This window comes from Phyllostomus hastatus, unplaced genomic scaffold, assembly GCF_019186645.2.
Source record: "Phyllostomus hastatus isolate PE091 unplaced genomic scaffold, TTU_PhHast_1.1 phas_contig_80, whole genome shotgun sequence".
In the NCBI taxonomy this organism is placed as follows: domain Eukaryota; kingdom Metazoa; phylum Chordata; class Mammalia; order Chiroptera; family Phyllostomidae; genus Phyllostomus; species Phyllostomus hastatus.
Genome location: NW_025333960.1, coordinates 20,715,549 through 20,741,673, shown reverse-complemented (window position 1 = coordinate 20,741,673; position 26,125 = coordinate 20,715,549). Strand labels below are relative to the sequence as shown.

Genomic DNA, 26,125 nt, shown 5'->3' with positions numbered 1-26,125 from the left:
TAAAGAATCATGTTGATCAGTTGCTCAAGGAAGTCTTTGTTGCTGGATTTTCCCCTTAATGCTATTTTGGTGAAAATGTGCATGAATAATGCATAGAACCCAATAGTGTAAATTGGTGAAACCAGTAGATTTATGTCATGAAATTGAAGCTAGTTTCAGCATGTCTCAGCAGTTCCAAGAGCAGGTGCTTGTGTCCTTTCAAATCGAAACTTTCAAAATGGAAGGTGGTATTTTAACAGCTTTGGCTTTTTCTTGAGAAGAGTAACACAGGAATAGTTATGGGCTATGTCAAATAAAGTTCAAACCAGTAAATACCTCTGTTAGTAGTTGAGAACAGCCATAATGTCTGTGTTGACATTTTGCCCACAGAAGACACAGAGTGTGGCCACGGAGGTCAGTCAGGGCTGTTGGGAAGAGCGGTGAGTGCATCTTGGCCGTTTAATTGGGTGCTGTGCACACTGTTCTTTACCTTCCCAAGCCCAGTGTGTTCACTCCTTCTACATTTTGTTTTTGAAAGTGCTGTGTATTTCTTATCTGGGTCTTTTCTTGTGCCCTTTCTATAGTGTGGACCTGCCTAGTACTTGGCGATTCCACTCACTTTTGTGTTTCAGCACGTAGTCCTCTCCTGCCACCAGCCCCCCCTTTTTAGCCACACTGCCTTGTTCTTACCCTTTTTTCTTGTTACATAACTTTCTTTGTGTTTCTTCGTTTCCCCAACAACACCGCACGTTCTGTAAGGGCAGGGAGCTTGTCGTATTATCTTTTGTGTTTCCTTTATTTCCCTGCAGAGGATGGTTGTGTGAAGTACAGCCAGTTAAGCACTGTAGAATATGACTGTTACTGAACACCTTCTATATGTAACACATGGCACAACGTTTTGAAGAATGAGGCCCCATTTAGAACCTAAATGCAGACTGGGTGCATAAGAATCTGCGTTTTTTTTTTTTCAAACTCATAAGTGATTTCTGTGGACATTAAAGCTTGACCGACTTTGCCTTACATGGCCTCATCTGTCCTATGCTTTTAAACCTTGTCTGAATTCTGACAAACCCGTAGTTTTGTGTCTCCAGTCCTGTCTTCTCTCTGAATCTCAGACTCATGTCTAACTATCCCCTTGCATATTCACTGAAATGTCTAATAAGATCTTCTAAATGTCTTAAACTGTCCAAACTTCTAAAGATTGATTTCTACTCACAATCCTGCCTCTTCTGCTGTCTTCCATATTGTCATCGATGGAAGAGCCACCTTTCCAGATGATTTGTCCAAAGCTGGGAACTTTTGAATTACCCATCACAGACTTGTTTGTTTGTTTGTTTGTTTGCCAGCAGTTCTGTCAGATCTTCCTTCAGAATGAAGCAGAATCGGACCCTTCCCATAATTCTGTTCCTGTCACTCAGACCCAAGCCCCCATCATCTCTCACCTGGATTACTGTGGTAGCTTTCTAGCTGGCTTTCTAACTGGTAGGCAGCATTTCTTTAAATTCTCATCCCAAGATATGTTTATTGATTTTTTGTTGTTGTTGTTTTTTAGAGGGAGAGAAAGGGGGAGAGAGAGAAACATTGATGGAAGAGGGAAGCATTGATCTATTGCCACACTCTGACTGGGGATCGAACCTGCAACCTAGTATGTGTCCTGACTGGGAGTTGAACCCACAACCTTTTGGCTTGTGGGACAATGCTCCAACCAACTGAGCCACCTGGCCAGGGCTATTTGCAACAGCATTTTAAACACAGCTTTCAGTGTGATCATTTCGAAATAGGAATCAGTTCTTATCAGTTCCCTGCACAGAACCCTTCAAAGACTTTTCTTCTTGGCTGGAATAAAAGCCAGATACCTAGATGATCTGGCCCTCTGTCACCTTTCTGAAATTGGCTTGTGTCCTCCTCACTCACTTTCTTCTGTCACTTTGACCGCAGTATGAGTTGTTGAACTTGCCAAACACGTTCTCCCTCAGGCTTTTGCTTTTCATTATTTCCTGTCCCAGGAACTCCCTTACCCCATGGATCCACAGTGCTCACTCCCTCATTTCCTTCATTTTTCTGCTCAGAGGAATACTCATTGTGCCATTTTCTATCCTTTTTTCTTGCCTTTAAAAAATCAGCACCTTTCACATAATGTATTTGTTGATCTCCCACTGTTAAAATGAGGGAAGCTCGTGTGTGAGGGCAGTGCTAGACCGAAAAAGAGGTGCTAAACAAATATTTGTTGGGCAAGTTAATGAGTAAGTACTACCAACTAGTACATAAAAAGTATGACAGAAATTCAGAGGTGAGGCAGCTAATGGCTTTGGAAAGTTACAAAAAGGATTACAGAATAAACAAAGACGAGGCGTTTTTTGAAGAGTCTTCCCTGGCAGATAAGCTAGGGGGAGAATATTCTTTGTGGAAGACAGCAATGCATACAAAGGTAGAGAAAAACAGTTTTCAAAAACACCATGAAACGTGCTGTGACTGAAGCGCAGGGGTGGGGGTTTGGATGTGGAGAGGTAGCGATGAGATGAAGCCAAGAAGGTCATTGGGACCAACTTGTAATGAGTCTCATTAGAGGATTCTGCTTATGAGTTTGAACTTCAGTATGTAGGTGGTAGGGAGACAACAGACAGACATGTATAGAGTGGTAAAGATTAGTATTTTAAAATTCACTTTCTTGGTTATCATGGTAGAACTTTTATAATATGCGTCTATTATCCTGAGAATTAAGAATTCAAGGAAAATAAGACATGGTCCCTACACAGGAGCTCACATTGTAGTAGAATATTAGTGATTGGGAGTAAGGATTGATTCGAGCTGCTGGTGTCCTGGGTGAGAGATGACAAGAGTCTGGGCAAAAGCGGTCGAAGTGAAAGCACGGAGTTTCAGTTCTTTCCTTTGTATCTGTAGTGAACACGTATCCCTCTGACTGTTTCCCAAAGGTCAGAGGCTTCTTTCTGGAAGTCTAGTTGACGTTTTGGACTTGTGTGTGTGATTATTTGGCTCTTGTTGGCTTTGTCACTTAACCAGACAAATTTCGTATAGAACTCTGTATCCCCTAGCAACTAGCGTAGATTCTGGCACATATTAGTTCAGATATTTGAGTGAATAAATTTTTGACATATACTTTTAAAGCTAAATTGACTGAACCTGAGAACTAGTTAGTTATGGAGGATAATTAGATCCTTAGGCTTCCCATCTGTTTATTGAAAATTCCCAAGGCATCTCAAACCCTATGTAGTGGGAACTAGTCTTGTCATCCGGTTTAGTGCCCTGCTGCGTCCTCTGTCTCAGGTAATGGGGTCATCATCCACCCACTGTGACAACTACACACGTGGAAGTGGAAGTCCCCTTTTATTCCCTTCCTTAACCCCCACCCCCAGCATCTGGGTGTCTAGTCTCCCCTCACTCCCGTTTTCTTCCACTCTTACTCACTTCCAGGGCCTTAATTCAATTTGCCCCTCCTTTTGACCCTGCAGACCATGACAGTCCCTTTCTAAGAGGTTTTTCTGTTCCAGTCTTTGTCCCTGCCAGCCCATCTTCTGGGTTGCATATTGTCAGGTGTGGGAGGCTGAAAATGGCCCCCCAGGCAATATGCCCACCTTCTAATCCTGGGAACCTATAATCCTTTTTAAGATCTCTGCAGATGTCATAAGGATTTTGAGATAAGAGTGGGACCTACATACTTTTCCAAGTATCCTTGTAAGAGAAAGGTAGAAATTAGATAGACACTGTGTGAGGATGAAGGCAGAGATTAGAGGGATGTGGCCACAAGTGCAGGAGTGCTGGCAGCCACCAGAGCTGATGAGGTACGGATCGTGTTCCCCCCTAGAGCCCCGAGAAGGACGGTGGTCCTGCCAACACATTGATTTTGGTCCAGTGAAACTGCTTTTGGATTTCTGGCCTTGAGAATTATGAAAAATTTATTATTTGTTGTTTTAAGCCTCCAAGTTAGTGGTAATTGTTATAGTGGCCATGGCACTGATGTGTCAGAGTTATCTATAAAACCTAAAACACATTTCTTAGTCCCTGGATATTTTTCTAACATCCAGCTACTACCCATTACTACAGGTTAAGCCCAGACTCTGTGATCTGACCCACTTTATTTTTTAAATTTGTTTACATATATGAAGGAGGACCCAAAATAAACCTGGAATTTATTTATAAAAAATTGTGTATTCTTACATGTTTAAACTTCAGTCATCTTCAAAGTACTCTCCATTTGATGCAATACACCTATTGAGATGTATTCTCTTCTACTGCTCAAACCAGTTTATCTCCTTGATTTTGATGCTTTTTAGTGCTTCCGCCATTTTTTGTTTCACCTCTTCTGTATCATCAAAACTTGTCCCTTTGAGGACATCTTTCATTGGGGAAAACAACAACCAAAAAAATCATTCGGGGAAGATCGGGTGAATGGGGGGATGGGACACGGGATTCATGCCAGTTTTGGTCAAAAACTGCTGGTGGTATGGGCGGGTGTGCTTGTAAGTCACCCACCATGAACTGGGCAAATGTGTCACTGAAGGCAGATGCAGCCTCTCACAACAGTGCCAGCTGGCACACTGATCAGATGGGTTCCTAGAACACTCACCTAGCAGGGGAAATCTGTGCTGCAAGGGGTCCATCCTCCAGAAGATAATTTTAGTTTTTGAGGGGTCCTCCCTTGTACATATTATTTTTATGTTATGTTTGTTTCAGATGTACAGCATACTGGTTAGACAGTTACATAATTTACAAAGTGATCCCCCTGATAATTCTAGTACCCAGCTGGCAATATACACAGTTACTACATATCATTGACTCTATTTCGTACACTCTACCTCACATCCCATGACTGTTTTGTGACTTCTTTCTCCCTTCCCCTTTTTAACCTGTCTCCCTCACCGCTCTCCCCTCTGTCAACCATCAGTCTGTTCTCTGTGTCTCTGAGTCTGTTTCTGTTCTGTTTGTTTGTTTGTTTGTTTGTTTATTTTATTCTTTAGATTCCATATATCAGTGAAACATGGTATTTGTCTGACTTACTTTACTTAGCATAATACCCTTCAGGCCCACCCATGTTGTCACAAACAGTAAGACTTCATTCCTTTTGTATAGTTGAGTAGTAGTCCACTGTAAATGTGTACCACATCTTCTTTAACCAACTGTTACCTGACCCACTTGAAAGCTTTCTCTCTGGCAACCACGGCTTTCTCATCTGGCCGCCCTTCTCTCCAGCGATGCCAGCTGTTCTTGGGCAGGCACCTTGTTCTTTCAGGCCTCAGGCGGCTTACTCTCCCCCCTCACACGCTCGGTTCTTTCTTCCTGCCTTGAACTGTTTTTCATATTGATTGCTGTTCAAATGTCATCTTCCCTTGGAGTCTTATCCAAGGTCCTCTAAGAGTGACTTCTCCCACTGTTCCCACAAACACTTTGCATAAACATGTGTGTATTTGTATGTCTTGCACTAGATTGGGCTTTGAATCCTTGGAGTGTACTAGCCATTATCTCATATCTTTCCAAACTGTTTCAGCAACTACCCTTGCTTGGTATTTGGTAAATGTTACTTTATTAAAGTGAATCACATGAAAATACTTTGTTTTGTAACTATGGCTTATTCTGTAACTGGTCTTTAGTTCTAGAATGTTTTTCTTTGTGGAGTGAATGCATAGGTGAACTTGAAAATAATTTTCAGGTTATCAACAAGACAAATTAGAAAGCTCTGTGGATTTAATAGTCAATAATAGTCAATAATAGTTACACATAAGATTTCCAGTAGCCCACATGTTGTAGTTTGCATAATTCTTCATCCTCAATTACATGTGCAGATTTTTAAGGTGTGGAAAACAGTTGTAGATTTAGTTACTGGGGGAGGGGGAAACAGCCAATACTTTTAAGAAACCCTGTCACAAGCAACACTGTATCATTTGACTGATTTTGACCTTGGACATCATTCAGAGAGGATATGTCTAGAATATCTCTGGCTCTTGTTGCTTGCTGCCAAGATTCTGTTTCAAATTTTTTTCATTTTCCTTAGCAGATTATCATAGCAGTTTCTTGGCAGCCCTCTTTGGACTCATCCTGATTTTTAGTTTATGATGTATTTTAAATGTGGTTGGTTTTATTTATCTTCTTTGTGTTCTTTATATTTACTATGTTGTTTTTTAGTTTATGCAGTAGTACCTTAAAGCTAAATAATAATTTAGCACTGATATTTTAAGCTTGGGTTACCTTGGGTTACTCTGGACATTTTTAGAACATGCCTAGTTTGTGGGAAGCCGTAAACAGTAAAGGTATTAAGTCAAGTGTGTGTGCCTGACCATTTCCTGTTACCTTCAGTAACGGGGGGGCGGTGTTTGGATACAATCCACGGTTCTTCCACATGTTGCTCCTTTGTACTATTTGTTCTCAAGCTAGTTTTCAAAGGTCACGCTTAAAAAAATGTTTATCGGAATACCTTATGAGAATTGTTGACATGTTGATATCATTAACTTCATGACCTCTTTCAGCCTTTTAAAAGGAGGAAAAACTCAAAAAATAGGATCAAGGTAATGATTCTCTTAGTTCCAAAGTTTTTAAAAAACGCCTTATTGAGATGTGATTGGCGTACAGAAAGCTGTGCATGTGTAACGTGTATACCTTGGTGAGTTGATTTTTAGTCCTGCCGACCCCTCACAGCCGTTGGTGTTCATGTTCTTCAGCTGAGAGAGGGGACTGTGTTCAAGTGAAATGTCTTCAAAAGAAGATCTGGGTGACTGGAGATTTTTGTCATTAAGACAAACTTGTTATTAATACTAGTGTTTTATTTTTTTGTATGGTACCATTTTTTAAATTACATGCAGTGTCCTTTTGTATTAGTTTCAGGTGCACAGCAAGTGGTCAGGCAGTCACACACTTTCTGGAGTGCTCCCCTCACCCGATATTTCTGGTGCCCACCTGACACTGCACACAGTCACCACAGTGTTACTGACCACGTTCTCTGTGCTGTACTTTGCATCCCCACGACTACTTTGTAACTACCAGTTTGTGCCAATACTGTTTTAATTGAGAAAATAATCAGGCAAAGAGTCTGTCTACCTTATTCTAGAGCTTTTATCTTGTAAAAGACAGTTGGTTTTTCAATGTTACTCTGACACTTTGTCTTAAAATATAGTTGTCAATTAAGCTGCCCGAACCCCTTCAGAACTAGATGGAAATAAAGAAACCCACAAATAAATATATATTAAGTATTTAAGCCCTGGCTGGCGTAGCTCAGTGGATTGAGTGTGGGCTGGGAACCAAAGCATCGCAAGTTCGATTCCCAGTCAGGGCACATGCCTGGGTTGCAGGCCACGGCCCCCAGCAACTGCACATTGATGTTTCTCTCTCTCTCTCTCTCTCTCTCTCTCTCTCCCTCCCTTCCCTCTCTAAAAATAAATAAATAAATAAAATCTAAAATACACACACACACACGTTATTTCATTTCCAGTCATTCCTCAGGACTATACAAATTTTCCTAATTGCCCAGAAAAAATTGAACAAATAATGTAAGGCTATTTCATAAATCTCTTACCCTGTTTTTCAAAGGTGGGTGAAGTATTCTGAAAATTTTGAAAGACTTTTATTGCATAGAAGTGTACACATTTGTGAGGGGAAGATGCAGTGGGAAGTAGAAGAAAAAAATGAAAGGCTAATTTTGCCTGAAATCTAGCAGTGTGTATTGTTAAAATAAATTTCTTTTAATAATAATGCATTTAATAATACGTCTGTATAAAAATCAACCAATTCTGCATCGATGTGGTTTTCCTTCACCATTAGCATTGAGATGAGGGACCACAGGAACAGAATGCCGTCCCTGCGTCCAGCACGCTGAGTCTTTGGTTTTGTCTGGACAGGTGGTTGTTTGCTTGTTTGTTTGGGGTTTTGTTTTTATCATGCTGAAATGCACACGCTTACCATTTTAACCACTTTTAAGTGCACGGTTCAGTGGCAGTAAGCACGTCACACTGTTGTACAACCATCACCACCAGCATCTGTCCCCAGGACTTTGCCATCATCCTGGAGTGAAACTTTGTACCCGTCACACAGTCACTCCCTTCCTCTCCTCGCCTTGTTTGTTTTTAAAGCGTGCGCGGAGTGTCCTCATACTACAGAGCTGTAGGAGAGCGCTGTACCCACCAAATAGGAGGCATCAACATACTCTCTCCAGTAGTTTAAGCTTTCCACTAAGGCATTGATGTATTGAGCAGTACCACTGAATGGTAGGTAAAATCTAGCCTGTTTGATATTTACATATGTGGGCAAAATGGAAAACCCTGGAGTTTTGGGATTGAATTATCACTTCAGAGGCACTGGGATCCATCACGGATTTATCAGTACAGACAGATTTGAAAATTACTTTTTTGGGCAGGCTTTACCTTAATCAGTAGCCTCCACAGTAGCTGTGGCCTCTTTGTGTGACTGACTGGTGTGGCTAATGCTATGAAGGCACAGAATTTAGGAATGGCTTCCAAAGTGTGTATGCGTGTGTGTGTATGCATGTGCAAGTGCATGCATATATATACATATATGCATATACACACATATATATACACATTAGACATCTCTGTTCACAATATTAGAAATATCTGATCTTTGGTCCTTAAGAAACTAGTGAGATTTTGTCTCCTGGAGACTGTAAGTCATCAAATAGATCATGTTTCCTTCTTCGCCTCTGAAGCTAAAGGATGCTCAGAGGTTTGTGACTTAACCTCTAGTGAGTGTACAGAACCTCGTGGCATCTTTTGGAAACCACCTCTTTCTAAGCCTCTTTTTATATTTTCTTTGCACTGCCTGCCTCTGATGTTTGTTTATTGTATATAGTCAGCTTCATGACTGACTCGTAGCTTCATTTCCACCCAGCCGCCCCAGCCACCACTCCTTTCTCGGTCTTCCCCTCGCATCTGACTGAACACTTTAACCCTCCCATGCTGGGTCATGCTGTTCCCTGTGCTGGAACAGGTCCACTGTGGCAACTCTCTTGCCCATTCCCACTCTTACTCCTGGTCAGTTTAGCTCAATTGTCAGTCACAGTCCTTTCTGGACACCCTGTCCTTCACTCTGTAAAACTGGCCGATTCCACCCTGGTGGCTCCTGCCCTATTTAGGCTTCTGTTGTTGCACCGAGAAAAATTTACTGACCTCACACGTTCACAAAGCTGTCTGCCTCAGCTAGACCATGGGCAGGAACCAGATGTTCCTATTCTTTGGATCCACCAAGACTTGTACGTGATAAAGGAGGAGAGGGTTTGTAATAAGCAGTGTCGGAGGTGGTACATGAGTCATCATGAGACGTGGAAAATGAACATTGGACTTTGCAGTGTGGAGGTAATTGGTGACCTTTGTGAGAAACCTTTGCGGGGGGCCAAGAAGGGGGGTTGGGTGGAGTCAGCCTGACTGTATTAAAGAGAGACAGAGGTTAGCGAAGAGAAGGATTAAGGAAGGAGGAGAAGTGGAGGAACAGGGAGAAAGAAGAGTAGGAGAGAGAACGGCTGGGAAAGGGGACAGAGAGGCAGTCGGGTCCTGCCACCCCCAGAAGGACAGGGTCGGTACTGCCATCTGATGGTGTATCCCTGTGAGTAAGCACAGTGGCCCCGTGATATGGGTGACGGTAACAGGTCTTCGGTTTGTATTCACTGAGTTGACATCTTGTTTTGAGAAAAGCCGTCTCTGCTTCATGGAAGCTCATATTGCCTTGCCTGTTGTTTGGTACTTACTGTGTATCTGCTTTTTGTTACGAATTTTCTTTTTAAGTTGGTAAGTCTTCCCTGCCTTGTGATTTGTATGTCTTAAATAGCATAGTATCCTATGCATTTTTATGTTTAATAAATGCTTGAGGTTTTTGCTTCAGTGCTTTTTGGTTTTCAAGATTTTGAAGATGTGGTGGAGGAGGAAATGTTTCCCTACCCCTGTAGGTTCTAATAATGAATGAGGTAGATTAACCAAATTTAATTACATACATATGAATGGGAACTTCACGTTCATGAGTCAGAGACCTCACATACATGAGAGGTGCAGAGACAGAAAGGAGAAGTGAGGTCTATATATGTGGTACCCTGAGCCACGGAACACAGCGAGGGACCTGGGGCTGCAGAGGGAGCAGGGTCAGAGGAGGAGCAGACGCTCAGTCACTAGGTGTTTGCCCTGCTGTATAGGTAGACCGTAACACGTTATCTCTGGTGACTGCTCTTCCTATGGGCAAGGCCTCCAATTTAGACTCTTCCAGGTACCTGTGGGAGGGACAGACGTTTCTCCCGAGGGCACAGGGCCTCCACTGACTTCAGCTCAAAGTAACCCACGTACCACAGCAGCACGGCACAGGGAGGCCTGTTCTGAAGCCCTTCGGTGACATCTAAGTTATAAAGTGATGGTGCATCTTAAACAATGCGGACCAATACAGACAAGATAATTTTGTTTGGCTTTTCCGTTTCTTTATTTTTGCATATGAAACACATTTGACGATGTCAAAGTGACAGAACCGCCCCCCCGCCACCATCCCAGACCCCTGTCATCCTGTTCATTCAGGTTTGCCCCTGCGGTTCCCTCTGAACAGCTCTTCCCTTCCCTCCCCCAGGGCACCACTTTAATTTTTCACAGGTTTGTCTATAGTTGAACCTCTCTTGGGTAGCCTTTCCTGACACCCGTGTGCCCACCCCAGGAAGTGGGTTCATCCCCTTCACCGTGCTGGGCTCAGGCAGACCCCTGTCACCTCACGCCTCTCGTTGTACAATTACCCATCTCCTGGGCCAGACTGGCCCTGCTCTGGGGCAGGTGGAATTATTATTTTGTTTATGTTTTAGAGTGGTAAAATAATATCCTGATTTTTTTACCCTAGCATTCTGTTCAAAGCATTTTTTCTATTTATTAAATTGTTTTGTAAATGTAATTTTAAGAACTGCTTATTTCATCTAATGGGTAGACAGTCCCCTTGTGACTGGCCATACAGCTTGCCAAAATTGACAATGAAAAATACTTCTTTAAATTGATTATTAAACGATCTATTTGTTATAGGGTACATGGCAGAAGAAAGCTGTATTTTAAATTCTTGTGTTATACTTACATAAAATAAAAATAACTTGATCTGCATTGAAAGGCTTCCTGTAATTAACTTACATCATTCAGAGGTTGAGAGTTCAGAGGTCACGGAGTGCTGTCCAACCTGAAATTGTGCGTGTCCAGCAGTTACTAATCAACCCCACGTGACAAAAATAAAGTTCCGTGACTTCGGTTGAATTATACAATGCGGTGCAAGGGAAAGAGAAGTACTAAAAAATTTTATTTCCTGAATGTTTCGGCTTTAAGATATGTTAAGCACATGATTGAAAATTTATTTGAGGAACTTTGCTTGAATGTGTCTAGGAGTGCTTCCCCGGAGCCCACGCCAGCAGAGTGTATAGTCATCTGCTTCAGGGAAGTTAGACATTAACCTTGGGTTTCATTTTAATAAAAAGTTAGGAACCATTTAACGTTTCCTCGAGACTAAGTGGCTGCTACTCTGAGCTGAAATATTAGCATTAAACATGGAGTCAGAAAACCTAGGTTCACATCCCGTTTCACCCAACTCAAACCATAAGGCCATTAGCATTCTTGTTAACCCCGCGGCCCGCCCCACGTTCACTGAAGCACCCGGAGAAGCTCCGAGGATGTGAAGAATGTGAGCGTGCCTGACAGTCCGTTCCCAAACAGGCAGACGGCTCGCCGCTGAACACAGCCAACTGGGAACTCGGCACTTTTATCCTAAACATGCCTGCCAGATAATGAGGTCTTATATGGACACTTCTGGTTTTAGTTCTTAAGGATTTAAGTAGTATCATGCCAGAAGAAGTATTTTTTAAGTATTTTTAAATTACCTTTGCTTTTGTGTCTGTAGTATCAGATGTCATTTATACTTCTCACAAGCACAGCTCCTCTAGCTTTTTCTGTATAATGAATTATAAAAATGGAATGCTTTTTAAAAAAGTTATGCTTGAGATGCTTTGCGAGAAAAGATAAAATAGACATTTCTGGGTGGGGGAGCTACTGAATATGATTTCTTAAAGAATTCGCTCTTTGGAAGTCTCTTTTAATATATAAAATCTGTTTAATTATAAGTTGGTAGAAACCTATACCTGTTTCATAAATCCGCATCAGCCTCATTGGGTGCAGGCTCTCTGAAACCCCTGAGGAGGTGGTTGATGGATTGTCTAAGGACAAAGTAGGCTGCTTAAGTTTCAAAGCCTGGTGCATGAAGGGAGATACGCATTGTTACCGAAGCCAAGTTCAGTCATTGACTATGAACCTGCTCTGCCACAGATTCCGAGTCCGAACGGTCCCTGAGTAGATTGGAAGCAGTGACGGCACACTCCTTTGAAGAGGAAGGGGAGCATTTGAGTAGAAAACACAGAATGTCCGAAGGAAAAGATTGTGGAGGGGGAGATGCTCTCTCCAATGGCATCAAAAAACACAGGTAAGAGAGCCATTGACAATAATCTTTGCTGACTTTTTATTTTCAATCCCATTCGAATTCTTAAAAGCATGCCTTGTCACTCCCCCCCACCCCCGCCTCTGTGTTGGATATTTATGTTGCTATGTCACCTCAAAGAAACATTTAGTTTAAGTACTTCGTTCATGTAAGAGAAGAACGTCATCTGTAATTGTAGGAACAATGCACAAAACTTGGTTTTAGCAACATGGTTTTAGCGGAACATAAATCTTTCAGTTGGCAATTTAGAAAGGGTATTCAGAACTCCTTATTGAAATTGACGCTGGGTTCCTTTCTTCATCATGCATCTTTTATGACTTTGCCTCCCAATGCTATTTTAGTTTCTCGTCATTTGATCTTCTTGTTGGTTTTATTAAGAATGGATGGTAATATTGCCTGCCTGTTGATTCAATTTAGTTACACTTTAACAAAGACTTTTATTAAGACCCAGGGTTTGTTGAACATATCCATTTTATACTGTCTAATAGCATTAGTATCTTTTTATTCCCTTGATTATTTAGTCCTAGAGATTGTCCCAGATTAATGAGACGTTACAGACACTGCAGCTCTCCAGTTTCAGCACAAGTGTGCAGGCACAGGGGCATATGTGCCCGCTGGCATTCACATGGCAAAATATTGATCAAATTGTCAGCAAAGGATGTATGCTATTGTCATTGCGAAAAGCACTTTTGGGGGTATGAAGTTATTAACTGACAATTTCTGTAAGACAGTTTTTTGTTCAATAATTGTAGATCATGTAACTTTAACCTGTTTTCTGCACCATAATTCTGGCCACAGTCGGTTTCAGTTATTCTACTGGAAAAAAACACAACACACGTACACACACATATATCACTTCTGATTTATGTACATTTGACCCTTGTTAACAAAATGTCTCACTTTGTACTTATTTTGACAAGATCAGGAAGTTTTAGGTAACAAACCAGATAAAACCAGAGTTTTGTTCAGTGCGAGGCTGTCCTCTAAACATGGTTACTGATGGCTGTCTTTTAATGGCATCTACTGTGGCACACTATGGCTAGCAATATGTCTTTCCTGATTTCCTTTGCAGTTACAGTCAGCTCCTGTGGGGGTCCAGGGCTAAGTTCTGAGCAGGTCTTGAAATACCTAATGGGAAACCTGGCAGGCCTGTCTAAAGACCTAAAGAGAGAGAAAGCCTTTAACTATTCATCACATACATCGTGACGCACAGTAAAAATACAGTGGGAAACTTTGGAATGTTCAAAGCAGCATACAAGTGGCTCTGTAACTGTGAATACCAGAAAGAGGACTGTGCATAGATGCTGTCTTATCCTGTGGCTGGAGGGGCATTCCTCTGCCTGCTAGCCCTTTTGTACGTGTGCTGTGATCATAACAGTAGTTCTTCTGCATTTGACAAAATGTATTGCACTATATTCCTATATTCTGTGTTCGTCAGATCCACATGGCACAGATGTATTCAGATTGTACAGAGAGTTAAGATGAAATTGTTCAAAAAATGAAATCAGAACAGGTCACTAAGAAAAGCCACAGAGAAATGCAACTAGATAGTGAACTAGCCAGAAAAGTTAAACTGATAAACAGGATCCAGCTTCGTAAACCTATAACTGTAATAAAACATTCTTTAGTTATTTAAAGGAAAAGAGGTCATTTCAGGACATATGAGCAAATATGTGAAAAGCATAACTACTTATTTTAAAAGGTAGTGATTATAAAGTTTCTTTTTTTTAAAAGCCTGTTTTCTCTAACCAAATAAACAACATCTGCCACACATAATTTCGAAGTTTAATTTTAGAATAGGAAAATAGGACCCTGGCTGGTGTGGCTCAGTGGCATAAGCACCTGCGTGCAAACTGAAAGGTCACCAGTTCGATTCCTGATGAGGGCACATGCCTGGGTTGAAGGCCAGGTCCCCAGTTGGGGGTGTGCGTGTGAGAGGCAACCAGTCAGTGTTTCTCTTGCTCTCTCCCTTCCCTTCTCTCTGACAGTAAATAAACTCTTTAAAAAAAATAGGAAAATGGATGGAGTATTCAGTGTTAATCAAATCCCTCTTGCCTGCTCCTCAAATTGCATTATAAGCTATTTGTGATTATAATGGGCAATTATTAATAGTAAGAGTGATTTGAATTAAAGTAATTTGGGGATATTTCAGAAAAGCTGATGTGTGCTGCTTTTGGGGGAGCAGCCTAAAGTAGCCATGAAATTTATTTGAAGTTTTCTCTTATATCGTTAAGTAATACAAAATTTCTATTTGACCTTGTCATATATTTGTTTTTTTTAATATTGAAAAATCATTTATTTGCCATTTACTTAACTTTCCCATAGAAACCTTACACTTCCTTCTCACCTCATATCATTTAGCTCCAGTATATACACATTTAAATTTAGGGAGGGAGATGGGAAGAATATGGGTTGTAAAATTTAAAAGAGAGAAATGCATATTTTAAAATGGGAAAGAGAAGGCTTACAAATTATAGTTCACTTGAGAAGTATGAAATCATGGCTTAACTGATGTGCTGATAAAATAGAACAAGGGTTTTCAACCACTTCTGTTTTTTTAGCCAAGGAACCATTTGTGTAGCAAAAAATTTAGTGTGTTAACTATTAAAATCTCAGCTACCTTCAAAGATTGATGAGATTCCCATAGGGGGGGTCCCCTCTGCCTCTCCAGCTCCTGCTTCAGTGGCAACGACCGTAATCCACTGCACATCCTATCCAACAGAAGCACTGGAGCTTCTCTCTCTGCTGTGTGCAGCAGAGACACAACAGGCTTCCCTCGAATAGAACACAATAAGCCGTTCCAAACTGTGTTGCTGCTTCCATTTAATGTGTGAGCATACACAGAGTACCTAGGAGAGTGCCTGCCATGGGAAGCGCTCAGTGTAAATGACCCGTTAACTCTGTTTATTCCCTTTGTTCTCAAAGGGAGTGATTTGCTTTGCTGTAAAGAACCTCCGCTCGCCCAGTTTTCATAGGGTGGCAGCATGGGGTGCAGTTTGAAAACCTCTGACTGTGAGGAACATAAGCTATAGGCCATACTATGTTATAGTAACTTAATATAAAATCAAGCACACTGTGCTAATTGAGTTTATTTCTATGGTGGTAAAAGTATAGGTGTTATGGATTTTTAATTTATCCCATGTGATAATTACCAACAAAATGATTCTTCTGATAACTAGGTAGGTTTAAGTCATCTCTCTTAAAAAATTTTTAAATCCTCACTTGAAGACATTTTTACTTTGCTTTTAGTGAGATTGGAAGGGAGAGAGAGAAGCATCAATTTGTTGCCTTCCGTTTGTACCCACACTGGTGATTCTCCGTGCCTGGGCTGGGGATCAAACCCACAACCTTAGATTTCTCATCAGGTGCATTTCCCATATGCACCTGATGGGAAATCTAATCCACAACCCTTTGGTTACCGGATGGTGTTCCAACCAAGTGAGCCACACTGGCCAGGGCCTTTTTTTTTCTTTCTTAAATCCTCACCCGAGGGTATGTTCACAGATTCTAGAGAAAGAGGGAGGGATTGCCGGGCGGAGGGTGGGGAAGAGAGAGAGAGAGAAACATTAATTGGTTGCCTGCCATACATGCCCTGACCAGGGATGTATGACAACCTAGTCAGGTATGAATCCTGACTGGGGATCGAACCTGCAGCCTTTTGGTGTATGAGACAATGCTCCATCCACCTGAGCCACCTGGCCTGGGCTTAAGTCATCTCTTAAATAAGAACTTGGGCTCAATAAATTGTGAGTTCTCTTCTCAATCTAAAAGTTTGGTGATTACAAACTGAAATCTTGAAAAATGGTTTTTCTACCACACTGAAATTTTAGGAAACTTGTGCAATGTCTCTGAGGATTATTAAGCCTGGGGAAAGCATTTTGGTTTTTATTCACTCTGAATTACTGATATGCTATGTACTCTCCCAGCCAATGACCTTTACTATAGAGTTGCACGTGTCAGTGTTGCTTTTAGTTAGTTCCAGAGATCCATCAACAGAAAGAGTTAGGGTTCTATTTAAGACCTGGAACCAAAAGTACTGCAGAGCTAGAGAGCATACAGAATAAGCGCTCCATTTCAATGGTGCCTTTTGCCTCCCCAGAAAATACATTGAGTTGTATTGCGGGCAGTTAGCCTACAGCATACTGTGGCCAGGTTTATATTTACAGGGCCCCTTGTCATTTTGGCCGTGTGCCACAGGCTCAGTTCTCCACTCTCGGTCCTCATTTATTAAATTTGTTCTGAGCTCTAATCTACCTTCTTAGCATTTGACTCAAGTTGTTATATTTGGTAAAGATCTTGATATTTATATCATCATGTCACCGGATAGGGTGTAAAAGATACTAACAGAGCAGGTTAGTCAGAATCTGAAATGTCGGATTCATGTTATGATTCTATAAATGGTATTGAAATGTTATTCACTGTATTAATAGCACTAATAGAGTAAAGGAGAAAACCGTATGATCATCTTAATAGATAAAAACATTCAATAAGATTAAACAGTCATTTATGATTCATAAATATCTTAGCAAAGCACAAATAGAAGAGAACTTCTTTAATCTGGTTAAAAGTTACAACAAATTACTTGATAATGAGATATTAAAAACAGTTCTTATAATATCAGGAGTAACACAGGGATTCCCGCTGTCATCTTTTCCACTCAGCATTGTCTGGAGGCTGTAGCCAGAGACCACACACCCACAGGATTTAGAGATAAATAAAATGAGGTATTGACAGACAAACTGTTAGCATTAGCAAGAAAGTTTGGCAAAGTTGGTTTTATACAAAATCAGCTAATTACATTTCTATGCACCATCAACAGACAGAAACGCAGTTAAAATAGGTGGGATATTTAGAGTTATTAAAAAGTCACTTACCAAGGAATAGATCTTAGCAAAATGTATTATAGTAAAACTTATGGAAAAACATAAAACTTATTGAGATGGAAATTCAGTGTCCTAAAGATGTTTTTGTCGAATTGGTCTGTAGACTCAATGTAATTTTAATTAAAATCTCAGTGTCCTTTTCTTTGGAAGTTGAAAACTGGGTTCTGAAATACATATTTAAGCACAGAGGGCTTTGAAAAGTCAAGATAATGCTCAAGAACTAGACTGGAGGAAAGAAAAAGGCTTTTCCCCTTCCAGTGTGTCATGATTGAGTCCAAGCGTTTAGTGCAGGGAACTGTCCTGGAGGCGGGTGGATGTGCGGAATGCAAGGGAAGGGTCTGCAGGCCCACGTGGACAAGGAAGCCTGGGATATGGAACAGAGCTGGCCCAGCAGGTCAGTGAGGGAGAGGATGGGCTGGTAGGTAATTGGTTCTGGGATAGCCATTTAATATGGGAGAGGAAAAGGAAAGAGACCCCTATTTCATATACACAGATATAAATTCTAGAAGAATCAAACACTTAAATGTGAAAGGAAAAAGCAAACTTTTAGAAGAAAATATAAAAGATCTTTGCAATTTTGAAATATGGAAGGATTTTTTGCAACAGAAATTCAACAGAGACTACGTTTTTACCCGATGTTAATTAATGCGCCAGATGAATTGACTTGAACAAAAGCCTTCTATTCTTTAGTAAATGTGGCTAAGAATCTCAAAGGTTTATTTTGCTGAAATGGTAGAATGATGGATTTGGACTTTAGACAATTGCTTAGTTTACCCTTTATTTATTCTGCACGACTGCTTTAGAATTGGATTACTAGGTAGCCAAATAACAGCTGTCTTCAGCGTGTGAGGAATTCATACAAGGAACAAACTGACAAGTTGAAGTCAAACAAAGAGATGAAAACTATAAGCTAAGGCAATAGCTTTCTAAGATTATGTTGAGAAAATGTTGTTAATAGTAAATAACAATTAATCATCCAATCTCCATACAGATAGGGGACAGATTTTCTGGTTGCAGACATAATTTGGTCAGGGCATAGGGTTAGTAACAAGTCACCCCACTCAGAGGTCCTCTGGTGCCCTGGGCAGAAAAACACCCTTGTCTGTAAGGAAATATGTGGAGTAGATCGTTATTGTCATGTTGTAACCAGGATCACTTAAGCAGGAGTCCAGATACATCTCCGATTTTCAAAAGACGTAGGAGTCATGGGAGAAAGCAAGAGCCCTGCCCAGAATTACCCAGATAGATGGTCGGGCGTGTGGGCTGGAGGGAACAGCGGGTCCAAGGACATGAGGAGTCTGCCTTCTCACCCTACTCCCTGCCCCAGAGTACTCATTTGCTCTGGACAGTAGAGGGCTGTCACTAAAACAGTTATTACTAGAAGATCACACCACTCTGTTGTGGGGCCTACTTCTTTAACAGGCTGGACGCAGTCTGTCTCAGGAGCCTGAAACAGAACAGCAGTAGAGGTAGAGAAGCAGCGAGAAGCCCAAGGAGGAGCCGAAGAGAAAGAAGGCGCTGGGCACATTAAGGGAAGTAGAGGTTGGGTGAGGGTGACGCCGACTTCGGAGTAGGCCGACTGAGGGTGGTCGGGAAACTGTAGATGTCTATCTCCACGGGCAGCGGGATTGGCACCTGGAACAGATTGTCGAATTGGGTGGCAGTAGCTAAAGCAGAGGAGAAAATGCTAGCAGAATGTCCCTGATTGCATGAGACATCCATCTCTCCTACAAAAACACATTTGGAGATATCTCCACTAATAAGAAGGAGCACCAACTTGGCAGGCGGGGTCTAGACATCAGCAAAAAAAGGGTTCAAATGCAAAACCCTCATCTAGATCTCACAAGCTGGTAGGCTGTGGGGTTACTTGGGGGTATGTTAGGAAGAGTAAAGGCAGTATGAGTCTAGGTTCATGATAATTAGTTCCACAAAACCAGGTTGACTTGCCAAACTTATTGGCAAGAATTAAGAAAAAGTGTTAGACGCCTTTCCATAAAATTACATCTTCCTGTCCTAGTTTAAAAAGCAGATAGAAGAGGAGCTGCTTTTTCCAAAGCAGGAGCTGAGGCTCAGAAGGCCCACAGTCCCTGCTCCTGACCCTGCCCTTGACCCCTAAGACACCTCTTTGGGCTTGGGGCTCTGGACAAAACACAAAACTACTCCAGTGCTAGCAGTCTGTACAAATGATGGTGAGATAACACTTTGGCACCTGACTCTGAGGACTCATTCTAATCTCTTCTACCTCAATCAGTGATTTTTGTGGGCAAATGAGAGCAATTCTTAGGGCATCAGAAATCTGTAAAGCTATACTTGAGAGAACAAAATAACAAATAGCTAATGAATTTATGTTGTTTGCCTAGAGAATGAAGGAAAATGAAGAATGTAGTTTTAGGCATATAATTCAATTTTAAAAACTATTATGGGAATTTTCAAGCATACAAATAGGAAGGATAATATAATGAGCCCTTCCTACCCATCACTGGTCTTCGGCATCATCGCGCAGCCAACTTCGTGTCGTCCACAGACCTTGTTCCACTCCCGCTCCCCTGTAAAGCTGTAGTGTGTCAGATCTCAGAGACGCTTGTTCACCTGTAATTACTTCAGGATGTGTCTGTAAAACATTGGGACTCTTATTTTCTAAAACCACAATATCATTATCACACCTAAAATGTAGTGTCTTAATTGTCTTCACATATTTAGTTAGTATTCAAAATCCTCTCGTTGTCTCATAAATGTCACTTAGAATTGGATCTAAAATGTCATTTAATAAACAAAATCTAGATGGTCTACATATGCAAACCAAATGCATTTGGTTTATGTGTCTCTTAAATCTGCTTTAATCTCCAGATTTCATCTCCTCTTCCCCATTGCATCCTTGCATTTGTTTGTGGAAGAAACCTGGTCATTTGTCCTGTAAAATGATTTAGTCTGGATGTTGCTTGCTGAATTCCCATTGTATCGTGTAACATGCTTTTTCACTCCTGAATTCCTGTAATTTGATGGCTCTGTGTGTGTGTGTATACACATACTCAATTGATGGCCATATATATATATATGTATATATATATACATATATACACACATACACATACACACATATACACACATACACATACACACATATACACACATACACATACACACATACACACATACACATACACACATATACACACATACACATACACACATATACATACATACATACATACATACATATATATATATATATATATATATAGTTTGTTTTTGTTTTTCCAACCAGATTTAGGTTTGAATCGAATTCCCTGGCACAAAATGCTGCAGAGGCACACATACCATCCTGGTACGTCCATTGAAGGCACGTGCTGTCTGGTTTTTCTCCATTTCGTAATGTTGAGGTGGATTCCTGGGTCTGGGCACTGTCAGCCTGACACAGCCAAGGATAAAGCTGCCCAGCAGCCTTGAACCTAATGATTCCAGCAGCTGTTGTTGATCAGTGCCTACGCCCTCACTTTCTTAGGGGCTGCTGGTCATATCACATTTCTGTCATTCCTTATTAGCTACAATTCTTTGGTAAGAAAACTTCCCATTACCTCTTTTCAAATTGCTTGTTTGCTTACATCCTCCAAAGGCGGCGTGTGAACACACAGAGTGGGTCGTTCATCTGTTGTAGTTAACTTTCTCCCATCTCCAGCCAGAGGGAGGTCTGGCCCGGCCGTCTGTGTTGCATTCAGGGTTCTTTAGGTACGGCCTCAGTTGTTTGTTGTTGTTATTTTTTAGGTATAATTTGCATACAGAAATGGAGTTGTCTTTTATAGCTGCCTTCTCATACAAAGAGATGTTTCAGCCTTACCTGGTATATTTCCTGCCACAGACACAGAGTCAGCTTATTTCTCTAAAGAATTGCATTTCATTTCAGTGGGAAATAATATTTAGATGTAACAGTCTGAGTGGTGAGAATGTGCAGTGCTACTGGGCTGGCCGTGGCATTCAGTTCTTCTCATTGGAGACAGATGCAACCCCCTCCCCACCTTTTCCAAAGGGAAAATGCTTATGGTTTCCCCCATTTGCTTTACTCTATGTTCATATCATACATACATACATACTCACAGAAATATACAGGTAACGTTATTGACAATACAATTGTTGAAAAGAGTTTTAGATTTCTCTAGTTTCTGTAATCCTTATATTCCATCCGGGACACACAGCCAGTGTTGTGTTTGAAAGGCACTTGCAATGATTCCTCTCTGTGTGGTTAAACTGTTAATGTTATGCACGGGTAGGTTCCTCTGTTTCATTTGCACTCAAGTCTGAGGAATTGCCTTTTGACTTAATATTTTCTAGTTATGTAAAATACATGATTTCAAAGACAAAAGTACAAAACAAGGTATTTGTTGAAAAATCTATTTTCCATTCTTGTTCTGTCAACATTGTTTGCCTCCAACCACTAAAGGTAAGCATTTTTATAATTTTTACAATTATTTTGTTTTTAATATAAGCCATGCAGAAATAATAGTCCCTTTTTTTCCTTATAAAAGGCACTGCCCAACTTTTGAGTTTTTTTCACTTAATATATGCTAATTCTTCTGGTGTCATGTTCTTTGATATTAGTCAATTTGGTTATTTTTCTGCAACTATTAAAAAATGTGTGCATGTTTAGTGTAGAGATGATGCTAAACTTTTTAGTTGGTGATAATTCAGAAGTGTAATAGTACCTATTTTGCAAACTTTAACTCTCAGCTTTTAAGCTAGCCACTCTCCCTCCTTTCCCCAAATGGCAACCATCATTATTACATATAATACTGTTTTTTTTTCACACAAATGATAGAAAATGCATTCATACACTTCTTAGCCTTGTTGAGGGGGGAGATCTTGTTCTTCTTACTGACTCATGTACAGAATTACAGGTCAGCAAATCTATTAGCATGCATTCAGAATGTATTAGTGATCCCTTCCCCTGGAAGAGAATGGGCCTAGCTAGGGTGGGAGGTGTGAAAGGCAGAGGTTCAGGGCAAAGTAAGGGCAGCTGAAGGCCTGGGTGGCAAGTCCCCAGGGTGACAGGCCCCCAGGTGGCCTGAGGCAGGGTGGCCAGAGAGCCAAGAGAACCAAGAGAGAGTTCTTTGTTCTAAGTACTTATATAGTTGGTGGGATGGGAGTAAAAAAGTTACATATTGATTGATGGGTAAAAGTGGTGCTAGTTTCCCAGGAGGGTCATGACTACCCAGATGTAGGTGTGTGTGGGGGGGGGGGCGTGGGGGGGATGGGGGGTGACTGTTAGCCTGAATCCTTATCTTGCTCCAACTCCACTTGTTCATCTTGTAAAGCAGACACATGACAGGCAGTTAATTAAAGTTGGAGCAGTTACCGAAAGTTATTTATGGGCTTCTTCTTTGGGCACTGTGGACCCTTCCACATTCCAGGTTCTGGGATGAAAGCACAGTTTCAAGGCTTTCTTTCCCAGATAGTGGAAATGCTACACAGAATTTCAAGGACCGCCCTCCTTCCTTGTTAACATAGTGTTCCCTGTGATGTTGGAACACCTGGCAATATTGTTGGACCAGGCTCAGGACTGCTGAGTTAGTGGGTGAGACATGTCTCCCTCTTCCTCCCTGCCTTGGTTTTCTGTTCATTCTACCTAAGTGATAAAAGGCGTTTCCTGGCAACCAGGATGCTAGATGCTGGCCAGTAACAGCAGTGCAGTCTCAGAGTTCTTCCTATGCTGTCTTGTGCCTCAGCCTTACTTTTAAAAATTGTATGTATCTATATATCAGATTATGTATTTAACAAATATGTGGGGTGGGGCAAAAGTAGGTTTACAGTTGTATGTATGGAAAAATAATACAATAATTAATACATAATCATTATAAACTCTGTTTTGCATACTTCCAACTGTAAACCCCCTTTTTCTCACCCTGTATTTTGAGCCCCTTTTATGCCAGATTCATTCAAGGTGCTTCTGAACAAAGCCCCTATTGTTGTGGAGTGTCCACTTCTGAAAGGAGGGAGGTTGAGCATCTCTTTGTGCATTTCAGATCTATTTGCATTTCTTTTTCTGTGAATTGCTCATATTCCGTGCACACTTTTCTGTGAGAATTTTGAACTCCCCTGTTTTCAGGTGCCCTATAATATCACTGGGGAAACCAGCCTTTTGTATGTGACGTGGGTGGAAAATACTTTCTTCCAGGTTTGTCCAGAGGAAAGATAGTTCTTAGAATTCCTAATTCTCACCCCATAGTGAGAAAAATAGTTACTAAAAAGGCTTTAATAACCAATACTATTAAATAGAAAACCCTGCTTCTGTTTCTTGATTTTTGCACACCTTTGTATGTGCTCATTGAGAAAAAATATAGTGAGTTATTACAGCTACTCAGGTTTGAATCCAATGTCTCCACTTTCCATGCCTTAAGTTATAATTTCCTTAAAATGTAATTTCTTCATCTGTAAAATGGGTATAAAAAAGCCTTGTTGGCTTTTTATGATAACTAAGTGAGAAAATCTACGCAAAGCACTCACAGAGTACTTTGCATAATTATTTTATTTGCATAAAATAATTAGTTATTTTAGCTAATTAAACATTAGGTCCTGTTATATAAGTAAAAAGTTGATAAACCCTAAGCAAAAGTGGGCCGTGGGAATTATTGTCTGTCCTTTCATTTATGAGAAAATGTCTTTGGATGGGCTTGAGAGGTTTATATTGTCCTCTGAAACTGAAGTTTGGGAAAGAGGTAGTAGCTGAAGCGAAAGTGTTGATCTTTGAATAACATTGTTTTTGTTTGATAAATGTGAAATTTAATGTCTTTCGCACTTGATTTTTATTCCAGTTAGGTTGAAACATGGATTTTTTTCCTATTGAGAATACAAAGGTGTGGCTGGCCCACACAGAGCGGTTGTGAACTTCTTTGTCAGAAGTGTGTAAACAAGAGGTGACTAGAGGCTGGAAGCTCTGTTATTCATTCCTCGGTCCCCTGAGAGCACTTTCCCCATACAGAGGTCTCATTACTTCTCCCTCGGATCCCTAGGCTTTTTGAATCTCTTAGGTAAATATCCAATTTCTATTTCAAGTTTGCTTTATGTGCACACATAACCCTCAGAATGTCAAAAGAAAAAAGTTCAATACCAAATAAAATGTATATTCCTGTTTGGCGTCTTGTTTTATTTGAAGAGGCCCCTCCCCACTCCACACATATGAACACAAGGTTTTGAGTGCCTAGGAAGTATCTTTCATGTAACTTAGTCTTTTAATGGTCTGTCTTGTTCTGTTTACTCTGCCCACTTCTTAATCATAATAATTCATAGATTGGGTGCCTTGACTTCGGATGGCATGGGATTTGTTCTTTACAAATGCATCAAAGTATCTCTTTTCCATTGGAGCTGGGCCTATCTGAATTTCGTTTAAAGGAGAAAAGTGTTTTAAGGGACACAGAGTTCTTCAGTATTGTTTGCTTTGCTTGTTTGCTCAGGAAGAATTTGAAACATCATATATAATAATAAGGATTTATAAGGGGAAAAATTAGGGAAGTGATTCTTTTAAAAACATAGAGGTCCTTTAAAGATTTGTTTGTCTTGTGCCTTGAAAATCTTCAGAAAAAAATTGTTTATTTTAAATAACTCTTCAAAACACACTTATCACATAAAATGTGGCAGATGCCAATCGTAGGATGTGGAGCCTGCTGTTGAGTCCCGCTGACACAGCACCGTGTTGAGTCAGGGTTTGCGACCTGTCTGTCAGCTTCCATTTTTCCTCAGTAAGTATTCCCGGTGCCGGCTCCTTGTTAACGTGGCAATGACTCCCATGAATTACACATCCTGGTTTTCAGCCAGAAGCATTGTCACTGCATCTGACAAGTGTAGAAAACACACGCGGCTCTAAGTAGGACCGCCTGCTGTTACGCTGGGTGCTGAGACATTGATCTGAGCAGATAACTCGATTTGTGGTAGCGCAGGGTTCAGCCAGCGCTTGGGTGAGGCTAAGAAACGGAGCATAGCACCACACCGGTGCTAAAGTGCAATAGTGTGTTTTCTTGAATATTGAAGAGACACATTTGGAGCCATTAAGAGTCCTCAGCAAAACAGGTTTCTGTGGGTGAACTAAGTAGTTTAAAACATAGATTCTTCACAATATTATTTTACTTTTGTACTATGGTGTTTGAGTTCTTTAATACCTTAAAAATATTGTCAAGAATTCTAGTAGGTGAAAGTATACCATAATCGTAAGATGACTGAGAACCATCAGCTTAATGTGCCTTCTCTCCTGGGTTTGGTTTCAGCCCAGTGACTTAGTATAGCAGCTGTAAAGCTTTGGCCAGTATATAATCTGTTCATGCTTCAACAGCTTCATCTCTGAAATGGACAGTACCCCACAAAAACACGATCTAGTAGCAAGATGGCTAGAACCAGGTCTGTCTGGTTTCCAATCTTCAGACTATACTTGTCAGTGTTAGATCCAGAGCTATTTGTAATTTGTGCATAGTATAATGGCTACAACTTTCACTTGGATTATAAATTGGTGTATATAAAGTACTTTCACAAACTCCATAGCTTTTGATTCTGAAAATATCCGAGTTATAGGTATGGCAGCTATTGTTATATCCTCAGTTTTACAGATGGAGAAACTGAAGTGCAGAAAGTTTGACCACCCCAAGATGGCTTAGCCAATAAGTGATAGAACCTGCATTCAAACCAAGTTTTTTGACTCCAGAGCCTCTATTTTTTTTTTAAATTTATTGTCTTTAGTAGATGTTTAGAATAAAAAAGATTGTGGAAAGAAGGGGAAGGGACTAGTCAAGGAATATGTGTGAATGACCCATGGACATGGATAGCTGGGTGAAGGGGAG

The 26,125-nt window shown here is 40.7% G+C and overlaps 1 protein-coding gene across 8 annotated transcripts in view; it reads left to right on the top strand.

The window, feature by feature from the left end:
* Window positions 1–26,125, top strand: part of OSBPL1A (oxysterol binding protein like 1A) — a 207,322-nt gene that overhangs the window by 133,279 nt on the left and 47,918 nt on the right. For 5 of the 8 annotated variants that reach the window (XM_045849885.1, XM_045849884.1, XM_045849886.1 and 2 more), the window contains one exon: window positions 12,258–12,411. In XM_045849885.1, the coding sequence (XP_045705841.1) occupies window positions 12,258–12,411 (154 nt within the window). Of the gene's footprint in view, window positions 1–8,059; window positions 8,190–9,400; window positions 9,541–9,570; window positions 9,723–12,257; window positions 12,412–26,125 lie in introns of those variants that run through there. The other 3 variants (XM_045849891.1, XM_045849887.1, XM_045849888.1) reach the window with 3 other exon arrangements.